The 24942-nt window shown below is 37.3% G+C and overlaps 1 protein-coding gene across 5 annotated transcripts in view; it reads right to left on the bottom strand.

Moving 5' to 3' along the window:
* Positions 1 to 24942, bottom strand: part of EML5 (EMAP like 5) — a 103356-nt gene that overhangs the window by 4591 nt on the left and 73823 nt on the right. For 2 of the 5 annotated variants that reach the window (XM_034418293.2, XM_034418295.2), the window contains 14 exons: positions 19663 to 19741; positions 19136 to 19265; positions 18905 to 19003; positions 17401 to 17421; positions 16015 to 16188; positions 12415 to 12623; positions 11632 to 11789; positions 10494 to 10608; positions 6960 to 7148; positions 6554 to 6726; positions 5999 to 6161; positions 4864 to 4967; positions 947 to 1100; positions 254 to 354 (listed from right to left, as the gene is read on the bottom strand). In XM_034418293.2, the coding sequence (XP_034274184.2) occupies positions 254 to 354; positions 947 to 1100; positions 4864 to 4967; positions 5999 to 6161; positions 6554 to 6726; positions 6960 to 7148; positions 10494 to 10608; positions 11632 to 11789; positions 12415 to 12623; positions 16015 to 16188; positions 17401 to 17421; positions 18905 to 19003; positions 19136 to 19265; positions 19663 to 19741 (1869 nt within the window). The remainder of the gene's footprint in view (positions 1 to 253; positions 355 to 946; positions 1101 to 4863; positions 4968 to 5998; positions 6162 to 6553; positions 6727 to 6959; positions 7149 to 10493; positions 10609 to 11631; positions 11790 to 12414; positions 12624 to 16014; positions 16189 to 17400; positions 17422 to 18904; positions 19004 to 19135; positions 19266 to 19662; positions 19742 to 24942) is intronic. The other 3 variants (XM_060687349.2, XM_034418296.2, XM_060687350.2) reach the window with 2 other exon arrangements.

Below are 24942 nucleotides of genomic sequence, written 5' to 3'. Positions count from 1 at the left end.
ACACTAGCCAGATGAATACCTGGTAGACAGATTTTTTTTCCCTATTTTCCTCCCCAAAAACTAAGCTGTGTTTTATACTCCAGTGCGTCTTATACTCCAAAAAATACGGTACATATCAAGAATGCTGCAGACCAGCAATTATTACATAAGTTTCTGCTAATTCAATAGTTACTTGAGTGCAGTTTCAGAAAAAGCATAAGATGTGTTGATACAATTTTGTCTCTTTTTCATATTCAAATGAAGATTAACATACCTGCTATCATCTCCACCAGCACTGACAACATATCTGTCACCACTTGTAAAGCGAATATTGGTCACATGAGCCGAGTGACCTAAAAATCTTTTATGTTTTGCCTTCAATAAACAGAAAACTTCCTGTTAGTTTAACACTTTTTTAAAAAACCTTGACTTTATTGAAATCATTATTAATCAGAGCTCATTACTGAATTCCTTCTCTTTTTATTGCTCCCCCGCTATAAAACTATTCCTGCTACCACATTAAATATAGCATCTCTTTCTGGAGGATAATTTTATGTCTATTCAATACAGTTCCATAGCAGGTGTATATGCTTTTTTTCTTTTGTCCCCTTTCACTGCTTTATACAAGTTTTCTTGGGTTGTTTTGGCAGAACGGGAAGGCAAAATTGGGTTGTTGCTCAACTCTTTATGAAGGGACAATAACAACTAAATTTGTATTTATACCCTTTGGGATCTCAACATGGTATAATATGGTATAACTATAATGTTAGAGTTAAAAAAATGTTGGTGGCCATGACAGAACAATCAATTCTCTCTCTGCAACAGACATTTAAAAACAGGCAGAGTTCAAACAGTGTCACTGGGCCCATCATCTTAATATTTCTGAGAACATCGTGTAGATGCTCTGGTGGCTTTCAAATTCAGTTATCAAAAGACCTGGTGATTGAAAGAAAGAAAAAGCTCTTACAAACTTCTCTGGACAAGGGAAGTCGAACAACTTGACCATTCCAAAATCATCGCCTGTTACAAGGCTAATTCCCGAGTGAGAAACACAGGCACAATTTACATCCGCTTTCTCAGCATGCCGGGACCAAATTCCAACAACTTCATCTCCTAGAATGCTGAAATAGAGGGAAGAGAAAAGAACCAAGAGGATATTCTGATGTAGTGGAGGAAATAAAGAATAAGGTGTACTATATTGCCAGAGCTGAATCATTCTAACATTAACTATTATCATTATTTCATGACCTTATGCTAGTAGTCTTCATTTATATATTTACTGTGTTTTGTCCATAAATGTCCTCTTATCAGGAGGGAGATTGTGCCAAAGAGTAGGGTCACCTAAATAGAAGGCACCTCTCTGAAGTCCCATTAGAATAGATGATAATATTTGAGGGAAGGGACCTGGAAGATCACCCTCCCTATCTTACCTAGTTAGTACTCTCAGGGAGAAGCAATCCAGCAAATAACTTGGGGATGTGCCATGTAGAGCTTTAAAAATGATAACTAGCAAGTTCAATTGCACCCAGAAAACAACTGGCAGCTATTGTAACTTGCTGAGTTAGAATAGGGGTGTAACTGAGATGAACCACTAGTCATTTGGAACTGCACCCACTGCAGCATGCTCAAATTGTTGCAGCTTCCAGATGTCAACCTTTTGCTGAGGTTTGTTTTTACTGTTCTTCCTTTAGTTGGGGAAATTCAATAAGCCATAAAGCTGAACTACAGAATTCCAAAATCTTTCTAAACTGCCCCAGCCAGAATGACTAATAGTGTGGTTCTTCAACATCTAAACTCCTGTTGTAATCTAGAGATATTTATTTTATTTATTTATTTTATTAAATTTTTATACCGCCCTTCTCCTGCTGGACTCAGGGCGGTGCACAGCCTAGAACAAAAAACATCCCAATACAAAATTTTAAATTTTAAAAGAATTAAACAAATTTTGGCCCAAAATTTAAAACCTCCCGACTAAAAACCATTTACAATTAAAAATATCTAAAGGGGGAGGGGGTTTACACCAGCCCAGCTTGATGAAATAGAAAAGTTTTGAGGGCACGGCGAAAAGCACGGAGATCTGGTATCTGGTGAGGGCAGGTGCTGCCACAGAGAAGGCCCTCCCCCTGGGGGTCGCCAGCTGACATTGCCTGGCTGGCGGCACCCTGAGGAGTCCTTCTCTGTGGGAGCGAACTGACCGGTGGGAGGCTATCGGCGGCAGAAGGCAGTCCCATAAGTACCTAGGCCTTATGCCATGGAGCGCTTTAAAGGTGGTAACCAACACCTTGAAGCGCACCCGGAAGACCACCGGAAGCCAATGCAGCTCGTGCAGGAGGGGTGTCACATGGGAGCGCCCCATCGCTCCCATAATCCCCCGTGCGGCCGCATTGTGCACCAGTTGGAGCCTCTGAGTGCTCCTCAAGGGGAGCCCCATGTAGAGAGCATTGCAGTAGTCCAGGCGGGAAGTGACGAGTGCCTGAGTGACTGTGCATAAGGAGTCCCGATCCAGAAAGGAACGCAACTGGTGAATCAGGCGAACCTGATGAAAAGCCCCCCTGGCTACGGTCGTCATATGCTCTTCTAAAGACAGCAGTGCATCCAGGAGGACGCCCAAGTTGCGAGCCCTCTCCATGGGGGCCAGTAACTCGCCCCCAATAGCCAGCGATGGTACCAGCTGGCTATATCGGGACGCCGGAAGCCATAGCCACTCGGTCTTGGAAGGGTTGAGTCGAAGCCTGTTTCTCCCCATCCAGACCCGCACGACCTCTAGGCACTGGGACATCACTTCAAGGACATCATTGGGATGGCCTGGGGTGGAGATGTACAGCTGAGTGTCGTCAGCGTACTGATGGAACTCCACCCCAAAACCATGGATGATCTCACCCAGCGGCTTCACATAAATGTTGAACAGAAGGGGTGAGAGGACTGACCCCTGCGGCACCCCACAAACAAGGCGCCTCGGGGTCGACCTCTGCCCCCCTGCCAACACCGACTGCGACTGGTCAGAGAGATAGGAGGAGAACCACCGTAGGACGGTGCCCCCCACCTCCAACCCCTCCAACCAGTGCAGCATGATACCATGGTTGATGGTATCAAAAGCCACTGACAGATCTAACAGGACTAGGATAGAGGAACAACCCCTATCCCGAGCCCTCCAGAGATCATCCACCAACGCGACCAATGCCGTTTCTGTGCTGTACCCAGGCCTGAAGCCGGACTGGAGCAGATCTAGATAGACAGCTTCATCCAGGTACCGAGAAAGCTGTCGTGCGACCACACTCTCAACAACCTTCGCCACAAAGTGAAGGTTGGAGACTGGACGATAGTTAGCCAAAACAGCCGGATCCAGAGAGAGCTTCTTGAGGAGGGGCCTCACCACCGCCTCTTTCAAGGTGGATGGCAAGACACCCTCACTCAAAGAAGATACAGCTGCAGATTAATGCAGTTAATGAATTCCAAAATAGTCACATTACAGCAATGGAATTCACAGCATTTAAAAGGATATTTCTATGGAAAATAAAATAATTGGTTCCAGCTTGACAAGTAGGCAATTAAAATTTCAAATTTTTTAAAAATATATTTTATGTTTCTTAATAAAATGCTTTATGATAGTAAAAGAGGACAAACCCATATGCAAAGAGTACCTGCTCTCTCCTGTTATTTGAAAATGAGCCTCTACTTTTTTCAGCTTTCCTTGAATGGAACCTTCCTTTTCTCCTTTTTGCACATGCAAAATGTCTAAACTCCCAATGACAAATGTGCATGCGCTAGGTTTACCTCCATGTGCACTAAAATATCTTCATAAACGACTTAGATGAATGAATAGAAGGGGAACTCACCAAATTTGCAGATGATACTAAGCTGGCAGGAATAGCTAACACCCTAGAAGATACACTCAAGATCCAGATGGATCTTGAAAGATTTGAACACTGGGCCCTATCTAACAAAATGAAATTCAATGTAGAGAAAAGTAAAGTCTTACACTTAGGTAAGAAAAACCAAAAGCACACATATAAACTGGGGGAAACCAGGTTTATTAGCAAGTACTGTGAGAGGGATCTTGGAGTCTTAGTGGACAATCAGCTAAATATGAGCCAGCAGTGTGCAGCGGCACTAAAAAAGCCAATGCAATCCTAAATTGCATTAACAGAGGGATACAATCAAGATCAAGTGAGGTACTAATATCACTCTATAAAGCCCTAGTAAGACCACACCTAGAGTACTACATCCAGTTTTGGTCACCACACTATAAAAAAAATGTTGAGACTCTAGAAAAAGTGCAGAGGAGAGCAACCAGGATGATTAGGGGACTGGAATCTAAAACATATGAAGAACGGTTACATGAACTGGGCATGGCTAGTCTAGTGAAGAGAAGGACCAAGGGAGACATGATAGCCATCTTCCAATACTTGAGGGGCTGCCAGAGAGAGGAGGGGGTCAAGCTGTTTTCCAAACCACCTGAAGGCCAGACAAAGAATAATGAATGGAAACTGACCAAGGAGAGATTCAACCTAGAAATGAGGAGGAACTTTCTGACAGTGAGAACAATCTATCAATGGAACAGCTTGCCTTCGGAAGTTGTGGGAGCCACATCACTTGAGATTTTCAAGAAAAGATTCGACTGCCATTTGTCAGAAATGGTGTAGGGTCTCCTGCTTGAGTGGGGAGGTTGGACTAGATGACCTATAAGGACCCTTCCAACTCTGTTAATCTGTTAAATCTGTTAACCTTGCATTAATTGAATTAAAATGCTCCCGTTAAATGCAACCTGGTATCACTTTATAGTTTGTACTATAAAGTACTATGCAGCCTACCTATATGCAGAAAGTATATAGGTTTATGTTTTCAGTGGGAAATGATATGTCATATTTTAAACAGTTGATCTACCTGGTCCAAGTGGCCCATGTTATTCTATCAATCACAGTTTGATCCAGAAGTTGTTTTCCTGAAGGCACTTCATAAACTTGCCTTTTGTAAGACCCAGTAGACACCTTTAAGAACACATAGAGGGAAATATAAACTTTCTAAGTATTCTAATAAATCTGTGTAGTCTATAAGAAAGACTTTGCATTCTTAAATTGGATTACCAACATGTTACAAAAACTGAAGGTCCGCTGTGATTTTAGCCAGGATTTTAAACATTTTAACTAACAAACTTATAACTCGAGATTTTAACTTTTTACATATATATATATAGATAGATAGATAGATAGATAGATGCAAAAAATTAAAATCTCGGGTGTTTTCCCGTGTCATGTTAAATAAGTTAGTTAAAATGTTTAAAATTCTGGTTAAAATCCTAGCTTAAAATCTTCCAAAAATCCTTACAGAGCACTCTGCAAGGTCCTTTAAAACCTTAGCTAAAATCCTACCAGTACCTTAAAAGTTTTTCTTTCTAGCAACGTTTCGACAGGCTCACAACTCTGTCATCTTTAGGCTCTTGTTTAGTTTAGAAGCTATGGGTGTGTTGCGAGGTCGGAGCTGTCGCTTTTCTTTGTTTGCTGCTGCTGACGTATGCTGATTAGCCTGTAACTCTGTGCCCTGATTGGAGGACAGCAGTTTTTCTTCCTGCTTCCTCATCCTGGCTGTTTGGCTACGTGTTACAGGCCTAGCTTTCTCAGGTTCTCTATTATTATCTATCTGCTGTAGAAAGGAAAGGATTCTGGTAGGCATCCCAGCACCCTTCATTGTTAGTTGAGATCTCAGCCTGTCTTCTGGCTCGATCCTCTCTCTCTCCCTATTGCTAGCCGCCCTCTGCAAAGAGGGAAGAATTCTGGCAGGCCTTACAACACCACTGGTTGCTTGTTGGAATCTCTGCCTCTCTTCTGATGTTAACATGATGTTTTTCTCAGTGCAGGTCCCCAAATGCCTCTAGGTTATCAAGCAACAACAACAGGAAACAACAGGAAACAGCCTGTCTCAAGACCAAACTCTTACAAATTCATACTGGGGTCAAAACATCCAAGATATAACCTTTAAAAAATGTTCATGATATAAATGAAAAAAAACATTATTTCCTTACCTGAAGATAACAGCTATCTGCAGAAAAGTCCATTTGAATAACAAAGCTTGGAATGTCTTTGCAGTAGCTGGCTCTGTTAAGAGGAGGCCCCAGGGTCAGGTCATAAAAGTCAACTGCGTTTTCACTTGAACCCACTGCTAAGTAATGGGCATCTGGGCTGAACCTATGTAGGGAAAAACAAGTTTTAAATTCATTCTAATTTACGAAATAACTCATCTAAAAAGCTCAAGATGTTAAACTGCTGTTTGAATCTTTTCTGCTGCAAATGACCTATGCAAGTCATTTTCATGCTTCAGGGTCTTTTATTTTCTTCTGCTTGCACGTACACCTTTATTACTGCTGCTGAACGCAAAGCAAAGGGAATTCAGTTCAGTTTCTCCTCCTTGGAAATGGTGAATGGTGGTGCTAGAATTCTCCATCTGCTAAGCCATTAATAGATGAATGAAATGCAATAGCACCATATCTGGATAAGCATCATATCCAGTAATAAAACCCAAGTGCAGATGTTACATTTCTTCCTGGGGCAAATGAGAGATACTGTATATGATTTCTCACCTGATGTCTTGGATAGCAGATCGTCTGTCTCTTTTCTTCCCCCATATCTTCAGAGAGTTCACTAATAGGATAATAAACTCTCCATTTTTCATGCCAATTGCTACCATGTCACCTTCCGGGCTGTATGATACGGTGCGTGCTGCATAGCCCAAATTGACTTTGTTCACCATTTTCTGCAATAGTTTCAAAAAATGAAATTAAAACTAGAATAGCATGTTAAATGACACAATGCTTTCTTTTTCTATAAATATTAGCTTAACTCCTTGGTAATGCTTTACAAAGTCAAGTTGAAAAATGTATCATTTATTTAAATACCAAGCCACCTAGAATCGCTTCGGCGAGAGGAATGACACAGAAGTTAATAAATAATTTACTGTAACTTCTTAAATGCCATTTTTACACCTACTTTGTCAGCAATATCCCAAAGTCTCACTGTTCCATCTTCTGCAGCAGAAAGAAAAAGATCACGAGACGGGTGGGTTGCCAATCCCCAGATAGGCCCATCCATGTGCCCATTAATCAGAATGTTACAGGCAGCATTTTTCTCTCCAACTTCTATGATTTCAGCATTTCGTGTCCCAACAAGAATTTTTCCCTAGAACAACAATGTAATGGTCATTACATAATTTAATAATTTATAATTTTAATAATTATACATATAATAAACAGAGAGCCAACGTAATGCAAAAGGAATAGCATTTAGATTTGTATACCGCTTCATAGTGCTTTTACAGCCCTCTCTAAGTGGTTTATAGAGTCAGCATATTGCCCCCAACAATCTGGGTCCTCATTTTATCGACCTCAGAAGGATGGAAGGCTGAGTCAACCTTGAGCTGGTGAGATTTGAACTGCTGAATTGTAGCTAGCAGTCAGCCGAAGTAGCCTGCAGTGCTGCACTCTAACCACTGCGCATCAGGTTAAAAATGGAGAAATTGTAAGTTTGAAATCCATCTTCAGTTAGAAATAGAGACAAGGAAGAAACCTCCAATGAGATCCGTAATGGATGCCATCATAGCACAGGGAAACAAAAAAAAAAAAGTATAACAATATCCTTAGCTACTGGTTTATTTCTAGTAACTACATATATAGTCAAACTGTGGTGGACTGTGGTCTGGATTCTCAGGAGGGAGGGGCTGCTTTCCAGTAGGCAAAGAGGCAGCGGAGCTTGGAAAATGTAACCCTCAGAAAGAAAATTAAAACAGGTCTCCTTAGCTATTCCCAAATCATATTTGTAGTTATGCAAATAGTTGCTTTAATTCGGCAAGATTCTGTCTATAGATAAACCACTCTTAAGCAACTCCACATGTCGTTCTTGGTACTTGAGACCTGACACAAACTAAAGATTTACTCAATTATTTAAAAATAAAATCTATTATACAGTATTACCTCAGCTTTTAATATCATTCTTAGTAATTTTTTTTGCTCTTTTTGTGGTCAGCAGCAACATATCAAAGCAGGAGATACACATAATCATGGTAAAAAAAATTAAAATGGTGGCCACAGCAGCCCGATTGAAATTCTGCCTGTTTTTCATGTGCAATGCATTTGGCAGCTTTGATTGCACTGTTGTGGTAACCATTTTGACTTTACCATCTGTCAAAATTTAGGATTATAATAAATAATTTATTTATAGTATGCATTTATTTGATTTCTATAGCTGCCCACATCAACAAAGAACTTTTATTACTATTGCCAGGCTCTTGCTATGATTTAACCCTTACTCAAAAATTTCTTCAGCAGAAGAAATAAGATATTTTCTGATACTATAAGACAAAGAGAAACTCATTTAATCATTGAGAACATGTGACAGGGTTTATCCTAGGACTACTCTATCTGGGTTGCAAACATCTGGATGCCTACTAGATAGCAAATACTGAAAACTCTAATTCTGTACTGTCATCTTGTGGTTGCCATGAAGGCTGCAGCCAGAGTCTTAGGAGTATCCAAAAGTGGCGAGGACAAAAATGAAATATATTTGTGTTCGTTTAACTTACATTTAAACTTAATTTAAATAGGGATGTCAGAATAAGTGCATTCAGGCTACATAACCATTTTCAGCTTTTGACATATTGAAAATGAAAGCCGAATGGCATTTTCTGGACGATTGTGTTACACTTGGCAACAAATAGTCAAATCCATCAGATGTAATTTTCCTCCAATGTTAAAAAAAATAATCAGAGAAAAAGCTTTTGTAAAGTTGTAAATAAATTTCAAAGATTTGCAAAGATCTACCTGAAATTCACATTCACAGTAACACACACACAATGCATAAAAATCCCCAATTGCCCCCTTATGCGACCACATGGACACTGGCCCACCAAACTACTTTGGAAAAATGATGACCTAAGTGTTGTCTGTTCCTGGATTTAGAGTCTAATTTTCCAGTATGGCATACATAAGCACCACATGCCCTCCAAATCTCCCATACCCTCTGCCAAATTCCTTTCCCATATGATTATTTTTATTTTTTAAAATTAGAAAAAAATAAATGGGCAGCTGGCGGATGTCAGGTAAACCACTTACCTTAACCCTATTTTGTATTTCTAATAATGTACCCAACTCCTTCAAATACTCAATCAGCTTTCTCAATAAATAAAATAATAGGTGACCAAAGCCGATACCTTATTTGAGAATGTACTTGCTTCCTGTGAATGGAAAGGTAAACTGAATTACCTTGGAAGCTAGGGAGATGGGAAGCTTTTGGATAATTGCAATATGCTGTACATGAGGCTGCCTTTCAACGCACCTTGGAAGCTGCAGCTGGTCCAGAACAGAGTGGTATAGGCAGTGTTGGGCATGCCTCATTATACCACTCCAGTGGTGAAATACGAATTTTTATACTACCGGTTCTGTGGGGGTGGCTTGATAGGCGTGGTGTGGCTTGGTGGGTGGCTTGGTAAGCGTGGCAGGGGAAGGATATTGCAAAATCCCCATTCCCTCCCCATTCCTGGGGAAAGGGTATTGCAAAATCTCCATTCCCACCCCACTCTGGGGCCAGCCAGAGGTAGCATTTGCCAATTCTTTGAACTACTCAAAATTTCTGCTACTGGTTCTCCAGAACCTATCAGAACCTGCTGGATTTCACCCCTGTACCACTCTCTGCAAACTGCATTAGTTGCCAGTGGGCTTCCAGGTGGAATTCAAGGTGCTGTTTATTATCTGTAATACCCTTCATGGCGTGGGGCTATATTATTTGAGGAATCTCCTGTATCCCATGATTTTTACTAATCCAGTTAAGATGGGAAAGAACTGGTGTGCTTTGGATCCTCTTGATGAAATAATACCCTCTGTCAGGATCCAGAAAGTGACCCTTCACTATCGCAGTGGAACAATGCTCCCCCAGATATGTGTGCCTGCCATCCTGATGACCTTCCAGAAGTTCTTTAAAAACTTGGCTGTTCTCCCAAGTCTTGGGATACAGTGGTTGTGGAGGCCTGCTGGTTGTGTTTCATGATATATAGATTGTGGTTTGTCTAGATGCATATGATCATTCTTTTGTTTTCTGTCTTTGCTTTCTATTTTTTTAAGTATAAGATGCCCCAAGTAATTCTAGAAGCAAATGGCCTCTAAATTTAATAAACAATCAAATAAGGTTGTTTTTCGTTAGTCACACCCATTCTGACCACCTATTGCCATGACCACCTATTAAAACATAAAATTAATGTTTTGCGACTGGAAACACAATGGCAGCCATTTGAGGGCAGTGCCTATAACATGGTTTCAAAATTCTGTGCCTACCATTATGAAGCAACAGGAATTAATATATTGTAATTTGTTAATATTTTAAATGTATTAATATTTTAATATGTAGCATTAAATATATTAAATATGGTGTTAATATTTTACTATAACTTTTAATGAAAAATCATGGAAACAAGGCATAATACCAGTTATTTGTATATCTACCTTTGGCCTGAGCCATTCTGCATTATTGACTTACTTTGCCTCTGCACACAGAACGGACACAGTCAATTACTTGTCCCGTCTCTAATCTAAAGGCTCGACATCTTCTAAGTTCCTGATCCCATAGCTTAATTGCACCTCCTTCTTTTGATCTAGCCAAAATAAAAAAGAGTCTTTTCAGAGAAAGTAGATGAAAGTCCCTAAGACCAAGTACTGTTCATTAACTTAAACAATTCAATAGAAATTCAGTATTTAAAAAATGATAACACCTCAGTTTGTGCTTTTCAAAAGTTATTGTGGTATTTAAACCAATTTTATAATACCAAAATGATTTTTGCATGGCTGATAAGTGATATCTGATTATGTAGGAGTTTGCATTTAATGATCTCAGGATATAAGAATTAAGATTACTGTATTAGTAGCTGAGAATAAGATTATTTCCTTCACTTGGTATAAAGACTCCCTAAACTTTTAATGTAATCTAGAACAGTGTTTGTCAGCCTTGGCAGCTTGAAGATATGTAGACTCCAACTCTCAGAATTTTGGAAGTTGAAGTCCACACATCTTCAAGCTACCAATTGTGTGTCTTTAAGCACACAATTAATTATTTCCTTTGCAGCATAAATTTTTTACTATAGTCTATAATTTGTAAAGTACTTAACTCCATTAGACATACAGGAAAATAGGAAAAGAGATGTAACATTATTTCTGAAAATCACATAGCAATTACTACTTTTTATACAAGTAGATGTTTGTTTTACTCGGCTAGAAGATTAAACTAGTCATGCAGAACTACTGAGGGAGTGTAATCAGCAACTCCAAATACATCCTTTCTTTGGGTGGAAAAGAAAAACTGAAATCTATCTCTTTGATTTACTCATAATATGCATCATTTTTCCTGTCGACTGCTTGCTCCACTACTGATTACCCATATCTGTTGATGTAGACCATATAGCTGCATTATCCATTGTAAACATTTCACAATTACTACAATAGAATTTATTATAATACAATTGTGTATCCATTAATAATTCTGTAAAATTAATAAATTTGTAAAAATTACTACAATTTGTGAAATTACTACCACAGTTGCCCGATGGTAAATTCGGTGGGCAACAAATTTAATAAAACAAACAAACAAACAAAATATAATCATATAAGAAAACAAGACTCACGGCCTCTCTTTGCCTCCAGTTACAATTAAGCCATCACGTAATGTTGTATACATTGCAAATATAGGACCATTATGAGCTTTGCCCACAATTCGATTCAATATGTGGTCCTTCCAAACACACACATCTCCACTGATGGTACCTGTAAATGTCAAATTATTCTGAAAAGGGGGAAAAATATGTCCATCATCTGATTTCAAAAAGGAATGAATGCAAGCATTTACTATGAAAGGACAATTTGTATAGAACATAGTGCCCAATCTACAATCCCAACCTGACTTTAGTTCTGGGTTTGGGAGAAAAAAAGCTTTAGTCATTTTGCAACTGATGTCAAGTGCAAAAATCTAGTGGTTCTTCATTTCTTATTGGCTTTTAATAGCACTGATCACAATTATCCTTTAGTAACTGATCTGAGACTTTACCTACATTTTTGCTTACAGGGGTTCTTAAGCACTATTATCACTTCTTAAGTACTTTCTAGTACTTTCTTTTTTATTCCATAGCTATGGAATTGGTTAAAAGAAGTTTTGGGACCTATGTGAGAAAACTAGCAATACTCTGCTTTTTGAACAGGCACCTGTATCCTACACAAAAGCTAAAACTATAAGCTTTTCCCCACAAATGACACATACTATGTTCATAGAATCATTCAGTCATTGCTCAAGTAATATACAGCCGCCCTTAGTCTTTTTTGGATTGGATGAGTGGGAAAATATACTAAGCAACAATTACAAAAAGTGGTTTTAAAGTTTATTAATATTTAAAATATTCTTTTAAATTACGTACAGCTCCAAATGCCACAGAGAGCATGGTTTGCATTCGTGCATCTTCTATTGAACTTGTCTGTCCTTTTTTACTAAGAAGGGCTCTTCCAGCAAGGGTCCAAAATCTCACATGTTTTACTCCTACTGAAACAAACTGAGTGTCGGAATCAGGCCTGAATTCTGCTACAAAAATACGTTGGTTATGACCGGCTCTACTGGCAATTTTGGCACCTAGTGGGAAGAGTTAATTATACTTTACATTCAGATATACATAATTGTATCAAGAAATGGTGAAAACAAATAGTGTTTTAAACAATATTCTTTTAGGTATAGTTGTAGCATCATTGTGTTCTATCATTAAATTACATATTTGGTCATTTTTTTAATGGATACTGATAATAACATTATTGCTAATAGTAACATTTTTATTTTTATCTTTGTTAATGAAAATTGTTATTCACTTATGAAATTTTAGTATTTAAAATTTTAAAAACAATCAGGACATTATACATATACAATTCTAAATTTCTGACATCTCATCTTGCTATGAACAATATAGCAAGTCTGCTATTAACCCCTGTATTATTTCCCGTTCTATAAGGAGTATCATATTCTTTTAGTAACTGTATCAGTTTGAAGAGGTATCTGTGATGATGTATTATCCCCACATTATGTTGCTCATAGTCTAATTAAGTAGTCTAATTAAGTATTCCTATCTAAGTGCAGGTCAATATGAGAGATATTCGCACCAACTAGTGATTAACTGCTGCTAATAAGTGTAATCCAGGACCTAAAGCTTCTTTCTGTACAAGTAAGCTCTAAAAAATATTGTTGAAACCATGCATGATGCACATTTAATACTCATTGTACAGGCAGAAGATATTAGATGATATTTAAATTGCAAAGGCTTTTTAGGATAGTAAATTATTTCATATGCTTTAGCCTTCTGCTTCTAGAACAGAGCACTAGGCCTGTGACACCTAAGAGGTAGTTATTTAATAGCTACTGTAGTTTTTCAAGTTGCCGTCTAATCAAACTATCAGTAAAGAAGATCATAAGAGCAGAAAGATAAAGTTGAGAAATTGGAAATGCTAGGGACAAGACCAGGCAACACTGGTATTCTTGATTTTAAGACAAATTAAAGCTGGGTGTAACTGATGTAAAAAAGACAAATGCAAAGTTCTTCTTTTAAGAAATAAAAGTCAAGTCCTCAAGTTAAAGATACTTGTGAAAATGATCTTGCAATAGTAGTTGACTGCAGACTGAGTATGAACCAGCAATGTAATATTGTGGCAAAAAAGATAAATGTAATAATTTTAGGCTGCATCAAGAGAACTTCCAAACCAGGAAAACCTTTGTAATACTGTGTTGACAAAATATTGCAAGTTCTCAATATTTTGCTGTGATTATACCATAGGTTTGGATCACTATAATATTCATTTATTTGACTTGAACTAAGTTGAGATAATTCCATCATTTTTCATGAATACTTTGGCACCATTAGTAACAATGACCAATCCATTTCTTCTATTTTCTTCCTTTCTTTCTCTCTCAGTAAATTTGATGCTCCTTTGATGTAAAAGTGACCCATTCCAATGCATTTCAGTTCACTGATTTCCAGAATGTCAATGTTCAGTCTTAACTTTCTGCTCTGACAACATAAAGTTGGCCTTAGTTCATGGTTCTGATGTTCCACATATCAACAGTATACGTGTATATTCAGTACTGAACTTTTGCCTCTGGGCATATCAACTCCACATGTCCAGCTTTAATTCAGCCACATCAAAAACACCAGTGCTTCTTGTACTTGCCTCTGCTCTTCCCAAGTACTTCACTGGTTGTCTTGACATGAGTTGGAGGTGGGGAGGAGGAGAGATGTCATTTTCCAAAATCACACTGATGCCCTGGTTGATATTGCCATTCGATTTTCTTGTCAGAATACTGAAGTGATTTATCACTTCTTTCTCCAATAGATTCTGTTTAATCTATCTACAATCTATCTGCCTGTCATGGATGACCTTTCTACATATTCAGAAAGATATAAAATCATGGAGATGTCCAAGCTCCTTCACTGTTACCAGGTAATGATCCATGAAAGAAAAACCTTTATCGCTTGATGTCAAATACAGAGTTGGCTTACTTAAAATAATTTATCAATAAGAACCTAAAAGATTTTGTCCAGGGTGCCATGTCTCACATCTTTTTAAAAAAGATGGGTGTCTGAACGCAATCTCTGATTACCAGTTCCTGATCAATGAACCATTAGAGATCACCAGCCTTTCCCACTCATTGACCTCTCAAAAAAAGTCAAAAAGCATGTATTTTTATCAAGTTGGGTTTTAGGGAAACTTATCATTTGATTTGCAAGAAAAGCATACAGGCACTTTACAAATAACTGCCTGTAATTTTTGATATGGGAATTTAAAAAGTGTGATAATTCGGTTCAGACTGACACGCAATCTCTCTTGGCTTTCATTTTTCTCATGAATTTTTGTATGACTTTTTAAGAAGTTGGACAATCTGTCATTTATTCTAAGGAAAATGTTCTCTCCACAGTGAATAAAGTGCAGGTGGTTTTTCAATGCCTTTGTAAATATAACCTCTACCTAAGCCAGACAATGTATATGATCTTCCTCAAAAAGATAATGCCTCTTTTGGCATTATCAAGTACATTTAGCCTTTTGGGCAGTTTGCCAATTTTTATTTTAGGTTATTCCTAATTTTGCTACACCAAGAACACCACTGGTTTATCTTATTAAGAAAATGATTCCTTTCAACTAGGATTTTAACAGAAATTTTTTTTCTGCTTAAACAGAAAATGTACTTCTCTGGGTATCCCTTCATCCTACAAACCCATATCCTGCTTTACTGTACCTTACAGTAATGGCTGATACTCGCAATTTTATTTTGCATGCAGATTGTGCTTTTACAACCTATTCCAGAATTTAAAGATGTCCTTCATTGGCCCTCTGTCCATCATGCATAATCAGGTGAAAAAACAGAGAGGAAAAAACTTCATTCAGCCAAGAGGGCTGTGAAAATATCTACAGGCCCCTCACATCCTGGACATAAACTGTTCCAACTTCTACCCTCAAAATTACGCTATAGGGCACTGCACGTCAGAACAACTAGACACAAGGACAGTTTTTTCCCCTCATGCCATCACTCTGCTAAACAACTAATTTCCACAACACTGTCAAACTATCTAGAAAGGCAGAATTACCATCATTATTCTCTTCTTCCTTATTACCTACCTCCTTATCTTCTTATGACTGTAACTTTGTTGCTTGTATCTTACGATTTATATTGTTTACTTAGTATCCTAGTATGATTTAGGTTGATTGCTTATTTAGTGTCCATGACTATCACTAAGTGTTGTATCTAATGTTTTATGATGAATGTATTTTTACAGTGACAATGATAATGATCTATCACTATTGTTGTATGTACACTGAGAGCTTATGCACCAGAGACAAATTCATTGTGTGTCTAATCAATTTGGCCAATAAAGAATTCTAATTCTAATAGATTAATTGCTGTGTAAATTATGAGTGAGGATTTCAGCAAGATTTCTTTAATCATAGGAATTTCCTAGTTTCAGATAGAGTGAATATTTGCCTACCTTCTTGCCATTTCCAAATGGTAATGGTATGTTCAGGATCCAAACCAACAGACAGAAGAAGCTTGCCAGTGGCACTAAATCCAACTGAACAAACTCCCTTTGAATGGTAACATCGCAGTATAGACAATGTCTGTTTGTTCATTGCATCCCACACATGAATACAAGGAGCTGTTGCTGAACAAATATAAGAACAGCAATAATTAATTTTGTTAAAGAAAGCTTACAGGATATTTTAATATTAAAAGCATTCCAATTTGTTTTAAAGCATCTTTTAATTTATTAACATTTACACTTATTCTTTTAAAAAGTTACATTTAGTAAATATAAACTCATTCCTATTAAGATTTCTCTTGCAATCCTAAACTCGTTTTAGATCTGAAAGAAAGAATGCCTTAAAGCACATATAGGAGCAAGTGTTTTAATCAAAAGTACTTTATGCCCAATCATGAGTTTAAATTTAGTTTTCTAGAAATGTTTCCACTGGATTTTAGTTGTGGGCTATAATGCCTTTAAATGGAGACTACATGGCCCTGGATAGGAAGATAAAAAAACTGTAAAAAACAAACTGTCTTTTCAACAACTTGCCAGATGACTGTCACTGCACAGGAGAGAACAGGATCCTGGAAACAAATAACTGCCTGTACAGATGGTGCTGCCAAGAAGGGTTTGTATTTCTCAGTCATGGACTGCTCTACCCACATAAAGGAATCTTGGCAAGAGATGGATTGCATCTCCCACACACTGGGAAGGATGTCCTTGGCAGGTGCCTTATGAATCTCCTATTAATCATGTAGTTCATGATTGGTAATTCCAAGACGACCATCACCTACACTTTTCCCCTCCTTTACAAAAGAGGCAAACATCTATGAACGAGAAGCATATCCTTCTGCCCTGATTTGCCTAGATACAGCTTTTTCACTTGAAAGTAGAGTGCTGCCAGAAATGTTATGTTATTTTAATGTCTCTTAATAAATCTTATTAATCAGACCTCAAAGACTTGTTCTGGTCTAACCCAGCTTGCTCCCAGAAACCTGACAACAAGGACAAATATGTTGTCATAGGTGCCACTACAATTTAATAGGATGACAGATGCATTTGGAATATAGACTTGAAAAGCTACAATTCATTGAAAAGGAATAGGCTCAACAGAAATGTAGTTCAGAAATGGTTTATTGCTAGCAATAACATTATCATTACAAAGAATGAATATTTTATTTCAATTAAGGGAAATTTTGAACATTTAAAAATTGTCAAATTTTGTTTTGAATTAAAAAACCACTAATATGTTTTAATACCATGTAAATATAATCAGTTGTTTACAACACACTAAATAACAGAAAATGCTTAGTTATAATTGAAGATATTAAAATTTAGCTTTTTTCTTACTTGACATGTCTGCTGAGTCTCCTGTAATGGAAAACCAGTAGAAAAATCATTACAAACAAAAAAGATGATAATTTATATATGTGTGGAATAAAGTGTATAATTTCAATTTATTTCAAAAATAAATCTAAACTTAAGCTATCTCTATGTAATTAGATGCTGTTTCCAAGCACAAGATAAACTGTTCAGAGCAAAAACAGAGACATTTTTAACATCAATCTTGTAGATTATTCACATCTAAATTACCATATATGGAATTTTCCATTTGCAGAGAAATGTTATTTGGTTAAAGACAGATCACGTTCTTGTTCTTTCTGAAGCAATCCACAGAAGTGCAGAAAATTTATTATCTTACTACTTTCAGAGAGTTCACAAATTATGCCGAACAATGAAACACAGTATGTGAATGAAAAACTGCCCTTGTACTAAAATTTCTCTTTTTCTAATTCCATGCAATACTATAGGTGTTCCCAAACTGTAGTTTCCTCAAAATAGGACTGTGCATAGTGTGTTTATCCAATCTGACTGAAGATAAGTTATAATTATGGGAGACAGGATTATTTACAGTAATCGCTTTTCAATTAGTTCATCTTTTTAAAGTTTTATTTGGGACAATTCTTTCTCTTCCTCATGTAGCCTAGGATGAGACAACGCTCAGCAAGTTTCTTTAATTATCTTCAGGGAATCACATTAGAATGAAACAATAAAGATCAGTAAAATGAAATTTTATTTAACAAATTAATTAGGAAAGGGTGACTGTTATTCTCTAAAGTTCAGTAAACTGAAGAAAATTCCACTGTAGCAACACAAGTTATGCCCTTTGAGTCATTTAGGTTATGATGTCACATAATACATTATGTCAATTACTATAAATGATAGAATGTGTAATTTGCATAGTTATCAGATACATAACCCAAATTATATATTTTGTATTATTATGATTGTGATGTATCACAACCATTACTACTTTGTGTCATCTGTATCCTGACATCATTCACAAATGACATAAATCATAACGGAATTTTGTGCATTTTGTGTAAAATCCATGTACTGAAATTTCTAAAGATCTACTTTTTCAACCTTCACAAGACAGAGCATATGGTTATATGTAATTTGTTTATCTTCAAGCTATAGAAATCTTTTCTTCATCCAATATGCTTTGAAATCTTTTCTTCACTTCACAGCTATGGTTATTCTATTATGTAAAATACCGTAGTTTGCATATAGCAGACTTCATAGTATTATGCAGAATAAAAAACGCTTAAGTGTGGCTCATCAAATTTAATAATCATTTTGATGAATGCTGGGATGAAAATATAATTGGCATTGTAAAAACAGGAATAGATTTGTGAATAATTTTTAATGATACAAGAATAAATTTAACTGACTCCAGTAACTGACCAATCAGAAGCAATGTAACTAAATGCTTTCTTCTCTTTATGAATTCATCTGGCTACCTGCTCAGTTACAGTATATATTGTTTTTTTCTTAAAAAATTGAAACATACCTACTTGGCCAGTTGCCACAAGGTTGACAAATTTGGGATGCTGATTTATAGTGAGGCACAAAATGTCATCATTATGTTCCTGATAAAAAGACTGAGAACCTAAAGAGAAAAATGTATATGTATTATTTCATGCACAGTATTACATCTGGAGGGAAAAAATATTATCATTACAGAAGGGAACATGAATAATGTCTCATACTATTTTCTTTTATAGATATGTAGTTTTCCTACCTGTTGCCACATTATATAGAATTCCAACTGATGCTGTATGATAAATTATGTCAGCACCATCATTCAAATAGTGCACATTGTTTCTGCCATCTCTACCGCGGTATCCAAATACCAGTTCGAGCACTAAATCCTAAGAAAACATATTTAGAATCACTGGATTCTTATATTAAAAAGGTTTTAAACATATGTACTAAACAACTTTTAATAAGTTCCCCCAACATTGAGAAAAACATACATTACCACAATACACTACCACATACATAATTGACAACAAAGAGGAGATATGTCTTCTAAACCTCCTACTTCACTCTGTTCTTCAATTTTAACATTGAAGTACTAGTCAATTTAATTATTTAAGTTTTAAATAGATACAGAATAAAATATCATATTATGTGTTACAATTTATTCCCTCTACTTGGTCAAATAGAGCTTCTACATTTGTTTAATATTTTTAATGAGATAGCTCCCTATAGTTCTTGAAATTATAGCTTAAATAATATGTTTTTAAAACCAGCAGTTTTTCTTACCTCTATAGGTCTCTTCTTCTTCCCAACATTATTTGTTTGGAGTTTTTCAGGCTGAGGCAGTGCCCTACTAACTGGTGGTCTGAAACAAAGAACTGAGAATAAGAAAAATTGTCTGTCACCTATTCAGTATAAAATAATATCTTTTAAACTGTCACCTGGACAATGAAAAATGTTAGCCTACCTGGCTAATATATTAGAAATCAGTTTTATATAAAAGTTTCTTATTCAATTGTGCATACATTATTATTTTTGTTAATTGCCTTCCACATGTTTAAAAACTGTATAAATGAATGAAATAAAAAAAGTATATTTAATCATCACATGGACAGTATTAATTCATTCTTGAGATAAAGAAACTAAGTTAATATAGATCTCTTTTCTTTGCTTATTAATGTGTTTATTAGCCATAAAAAATTAAACTTTCTTGGCAGAATTTGCCTTCTCACTTTCCAGATCTTCTATTTATCCATTTCCTAAACTTGTCTTTATTCTGCTCATCTTTAGATAATGTATTATAAACTCTTATTTGAATTAATAGAGATGAATATTATTCCAGGGGTAGTAAAAATTATGGTAATATTTTGTAGCATACCACACTCAACAACAAGAACCATCTAATTTTAAAATATCTCAAGACATTCCTATTAGTATCCAAAACAATATACATTGGCAAATACAATAGGTAGTACGAATGAGATAAAGAGCAAAGTTCCTCAGTCTTTACTATTCTGAGAATAATGGCAAGAATGAAATAGGATTGGCTGCTCAGTATCAGATGGTAAAGGTACAGACAATGAGTGAAAAAAAATCCCAAATGCTATCACCAGATGTATAGTGATGGAACAAATATCTCACAGACTTCTCTGATCTCTCTGCATATTATTTCACAATGACATGACACAAGTAGGAAAAGGATACAGTGGAGAGGAAGAAAGCATGATAGCAATAGCAATAGCACTTAGACTTACAGTATATACTGCTTCACGGTACTTTACAGTCCTCTCTAAGCGTTTTTTACAATCAGCATATTGCCCCCAAAAACATGGCTACTCATTTTACCAACATCGGAAGGATGGAAGGTTGAGTCAACCTTGAGCCTGGTGAGATTCGAACTGCCAAATTGCAGGCAACCAGCAGTCAGGAGAAATAGCCTGCAGTACTGCATTCTAACCACTGCACCACCATGGCTCAGAAACCAAGTAAGAATATAGCAATTCAAAATCTGAATTTGTTTAAGATGCTTAGTTAGTATAGTTTATTGAATAGCCCGAAGGCCTTTTCAAACAAAACAAAAGAGAAAAAGGGAAAAAGATAAAACAGTTACAAAAATAGCAATCTAAAAATATATGATAGATGACATTAAAATTTTACCATATCAAATTTCAATAGCTAAGTTGCCAAGACTAGAAGACTAGATAACCCAAATAGGATAGCTCCTCTCTAACTGAGCTCATCTTTCTTACAATCGATAAAATTTTCCTTGATATAACTGGCTCGTATTGCCGTCAACCTTTTAAGGTATCGAGTGATCGCTCTTACCAGGGGAGGAGAGTCAGCCTTCAACAGAAATGCTAATTTTTGGCTTATATTCCAGTGGGGAAATTTATTTATAATTGGGGACAGATATTGATTTCTAACTTCCTGATAGAGACTACATTCGAATATTATATGCGCCGTGTCCTCCACAACGTTTACCCCACATATGCATATTCTTTTGTCATACGGGATTTTCTGATAACGGCCGAATCTAACGTTGGTATCTAGAAGTTCAAATCTAAACTTAACAAATAACTGTCTCTCCACTGATGGCATTTCTAAATATAAATACTTTTCCAGGGTGAAAGTTGTTTTAACTGCTGTCAGCAGTTTAAGGGAATGATTAGTTGAAAGGGTTGCCATATCCATTTGCCCATGTATATCTTTAATCCGTTGTTTAACTTGGTTCAATGTGTCACACAACGGGAACCCTATGCCATATCGGTTCAATATTTCTGACAGCCGGGTTAGCCAGGAATACCTTTGAGGATTTGAAATCTGCTGTTCCTCTAGACATATTTTAGGGAGTCTGCTGGCATCCATCTGGGTCATTTTTAGCCAGTAGGCTACCGCCCTAGTGATTGTATAGGTGTATAGTGAGAAATGTCCCAATTCAGCTCTGACGGCTGCAGCTGAAGTGGAATTGTTTACCCCAAGCATCCTCCTTAACAGATTATTTTGAGTTCTCTCTAATATGGGGGCCTCTGTAAGACCCCAAATTTCAGCACCATAGAGCATGATCGGAACAAGTTTAGCCTGAAAGACTTTACGAAGAGGTAAAATGGAGGTTGGTTGGATTCGTTTACTTAATTTAGATACAAGGCTTGCTCCTGCTCTAACCTTTTGAGAAAGGTATTGATGGTGCGGAGTCCAACCTCCTGCACTGGAAAAAACAATTCCAAGATAAGTATATTGGGTAACTTGTTCAATTTTTGTGTCGTTAATCTGCCAATTGTGCTTTTTATTCTTGTTGTCAAAGACTAAAACTTTTGATTTAGCTACATTTATAGTCAAGTGGTTTGCAGTACAGTAACGTGTGAGCTTGTCAAGAAGTCTCCTCATTCCTATTTGGGTTCTAGAAAACAACACTAAGTCATCGGCATACATTAATACGTTAATAAATCTAGAGCCTATTTGGGGGCTGTGCGTCATAAAATCATCCAGCTGCGCTGGGATATCATTTATATAAAGGTTAAAAAGAGTAGGGCCCAGCAGGCAGCCCTGCCTCACTCCTCTAGTTGTCGGTATGCTGTTTGTTGAGGCCCCATTTGCTGCATATCTGACTCTAATTGCCGTATTAGTATAGAGAATCCTGATCAACAAAATAAGTCTGGGGTCCATCCCCATAACTTGTAGTTTCCTCCACAAATGGTTCCTATCTATAGAATCAAAAGCAGCAGTAAGATCAATAAAGGCGGTATACAGCTTTTTCCCCTGGGTCTTGTATTTATTAATTAAGTGGGAAAGGACAAAACAATTGTCTATGGTAGACCTACCTGATCTAAAACCTGCCTGCTCATTTGCCAGAATTTCCTTATCCAAGCACCAGTCCTCTATTTTATTTAGGAGATGTTTCGTATACATTTTTGAAATTATATTAAGAAGACTGATGGGTCGGTAGTTGGATGGGGCGGCTCTGTCACCTTTCTTAAAAATTGGAAAAACTATAGCTAACCTCCACCCTTCAGGGATTATCCCTATTTTATCGATATAAGTAAACAGTGCTACCAGCACCGGTACCCAAAAGTCAATGTTGGACCTAAAGAGTTCAGGAGGCAACAAGTCCTCTCCAGGGGCCTTCCCGGCCTTTAAGGATTGAATTATATGCTTAACTTCGGTAGGGGTAACTGGTGTCCATTCCGGACATTTCCTTAATTCTTGCTGGAGGATATCCAATTGCAAGACATTTGTTGTATTGTTACTATCAAATAAAGCAAGATAGTGCTTCTCCCATTTTACTGCTGATATATCAGTGTCCATAAATGGGGAACGTTGTTTTAATATACCGGCTATTTTATGCCAAAAGATCGTAGGGAATTGGGATTTCGCTGCCATTTCTACCTCTTTCTACATCCTGGTGTTATAGCTACTTTTCTTGTTTTTCAGGAGGGATTTGTATGCTCTCCTGAGTTGAACCATATTTGAATAATCACCATCCTGTCTGGATCAGTTAACTTTCTTAACTGCGGCTCTTAGATTTGACCTCAAGTTATGACAATCATCATCAAACCACTTTCTAGAGATCCCATCTACTTTTCTATCATTCTGGATCATTAAATTCCTAAGAGTAGAAGTTAGCTCTGTATAAGCTGGCATTGGGGTGTTGTCTCCGGGCTTAGATTGGGAGATTTCCCTTGCTAGGTGTCTGGCTTCGTCTGAGCCCAAATAAGTGGTAACAGATTTGACATCAAGTCTGTGCCAATATAACCTTTTATAGTTATAAACCCGGGCGTTTGCTAAGGTGTCAATTTCCTCTCTTGAATGAGGCCTAACTTCTGAAGAGAGTGAAACCAGAGCCGTGATGGGAAAGTGGTCACTTTCCTCTCTAAATATAGCTCTTACTTCTGAAAAATGGTGTACTAAACTAGAGGAAGTGCAGATATAATCGATAGAAATTGAGGTTTTGTTGGATGAGAAAGTATAGGGATATATATACTCATCACTCGAGCTGCTTAGTACTTGCATATCATTCATAAACAGGAGGGAAATTAACCTCTGGGCATATTTATTGGTCCTCTTGTCCATTGAAGACCAAGTGAACTCATTATAAAAGTATCCAGTTGGTACCAGGCCTCGGTTAGCATAGCTCTTCATTGAGGGACCTAGTCTTGCATTAGTATCTCCAGCTAATATAATTTTTGCTTGGGGAAAGCGTCCCTTTAAGGTAGCTAATACTGAGTCTAATTCATCCCACAAATCCCTTCCTAGAAGGTGGAATGAAAAAGGAGCGATATATACATTGATTAAGATTAAGTCCATCCCCCTGTACATACATCTAATAGGCAGAATATATTGGAATTGAGGATCTAAAGAAATTTCTTTACCCTTCCATCCCGTATCCCTTTTGACCAACGTGGTTAAGCCCCCAATTGCCCTCCCTCTTAAATTGACTTTGCCTGCTGGTTTATGCCATGAGGCAAAACCCGGTAAGCTGATCTGTGGATCATTAGTAGTCAGCCAGGTTTCTTGAAGGAGGATAAGATGATGTGTTGAAATCAATTTTATAAAATCCATCCGGTTTACAATGCCTTTCCAGCCCGCTATATTCCAGGACAGGAGGGAAAGGCTGGGGATATAAGGTACCTTAGTTGTTGGCCATTTGTTGTCTAGTCAATCACCCCGAGGCACTACTCCTTGTGTCTCTTCCTCCCCCCTTCTGGTGGAGGGGTCCGGAATTACTACCACCGCCTTCTCTGGAGTGCCAAAGGAGTCAAAAGTGGCCTCTGTTTGTTGCGGAAGTGCCTCCTCCGTTCTTAAAGAAGATGAGACAGGTGAGGGCAGTTGCACTGTTGGGGGAGGGTGAACTTCTGCCGCTACGTTCATAGTCTTTGTTTCTTTGAAAAAACTTTTGCCTTCCCTTCTATCTCGCTGGACGGACTTTACGACTTTAGGCCTTGTCTGCACATGCTTTCCCCGTTCTTCCGACTTGGATGGCCTTCTTGTTGAACTGCAGGCTTCTGCTAGTGAAGATTTTAATAAGTCAAATTCAATTAACATTGACCTTTGCTCCTTTGGAGACAAGGA

This window comes from Pantherophis guttatus, chromosome 1 (genome assembly GCF_059756535.1).
Source record: "Pantherophis guttatus breed Tessera chromosome 1, ASM5975653v1, whole genome shotgun sequence".
NCBI lineage: Eukaryota > Metazoa > Chordata > Lepidosauria > Squamata > Colubridae > Pantherophis > Pantherophis guttatus.
Note: the sequence above shows the minus strand (reverse complement) of the source record. Positions and strands in the feature narration are given on the sequence as shown.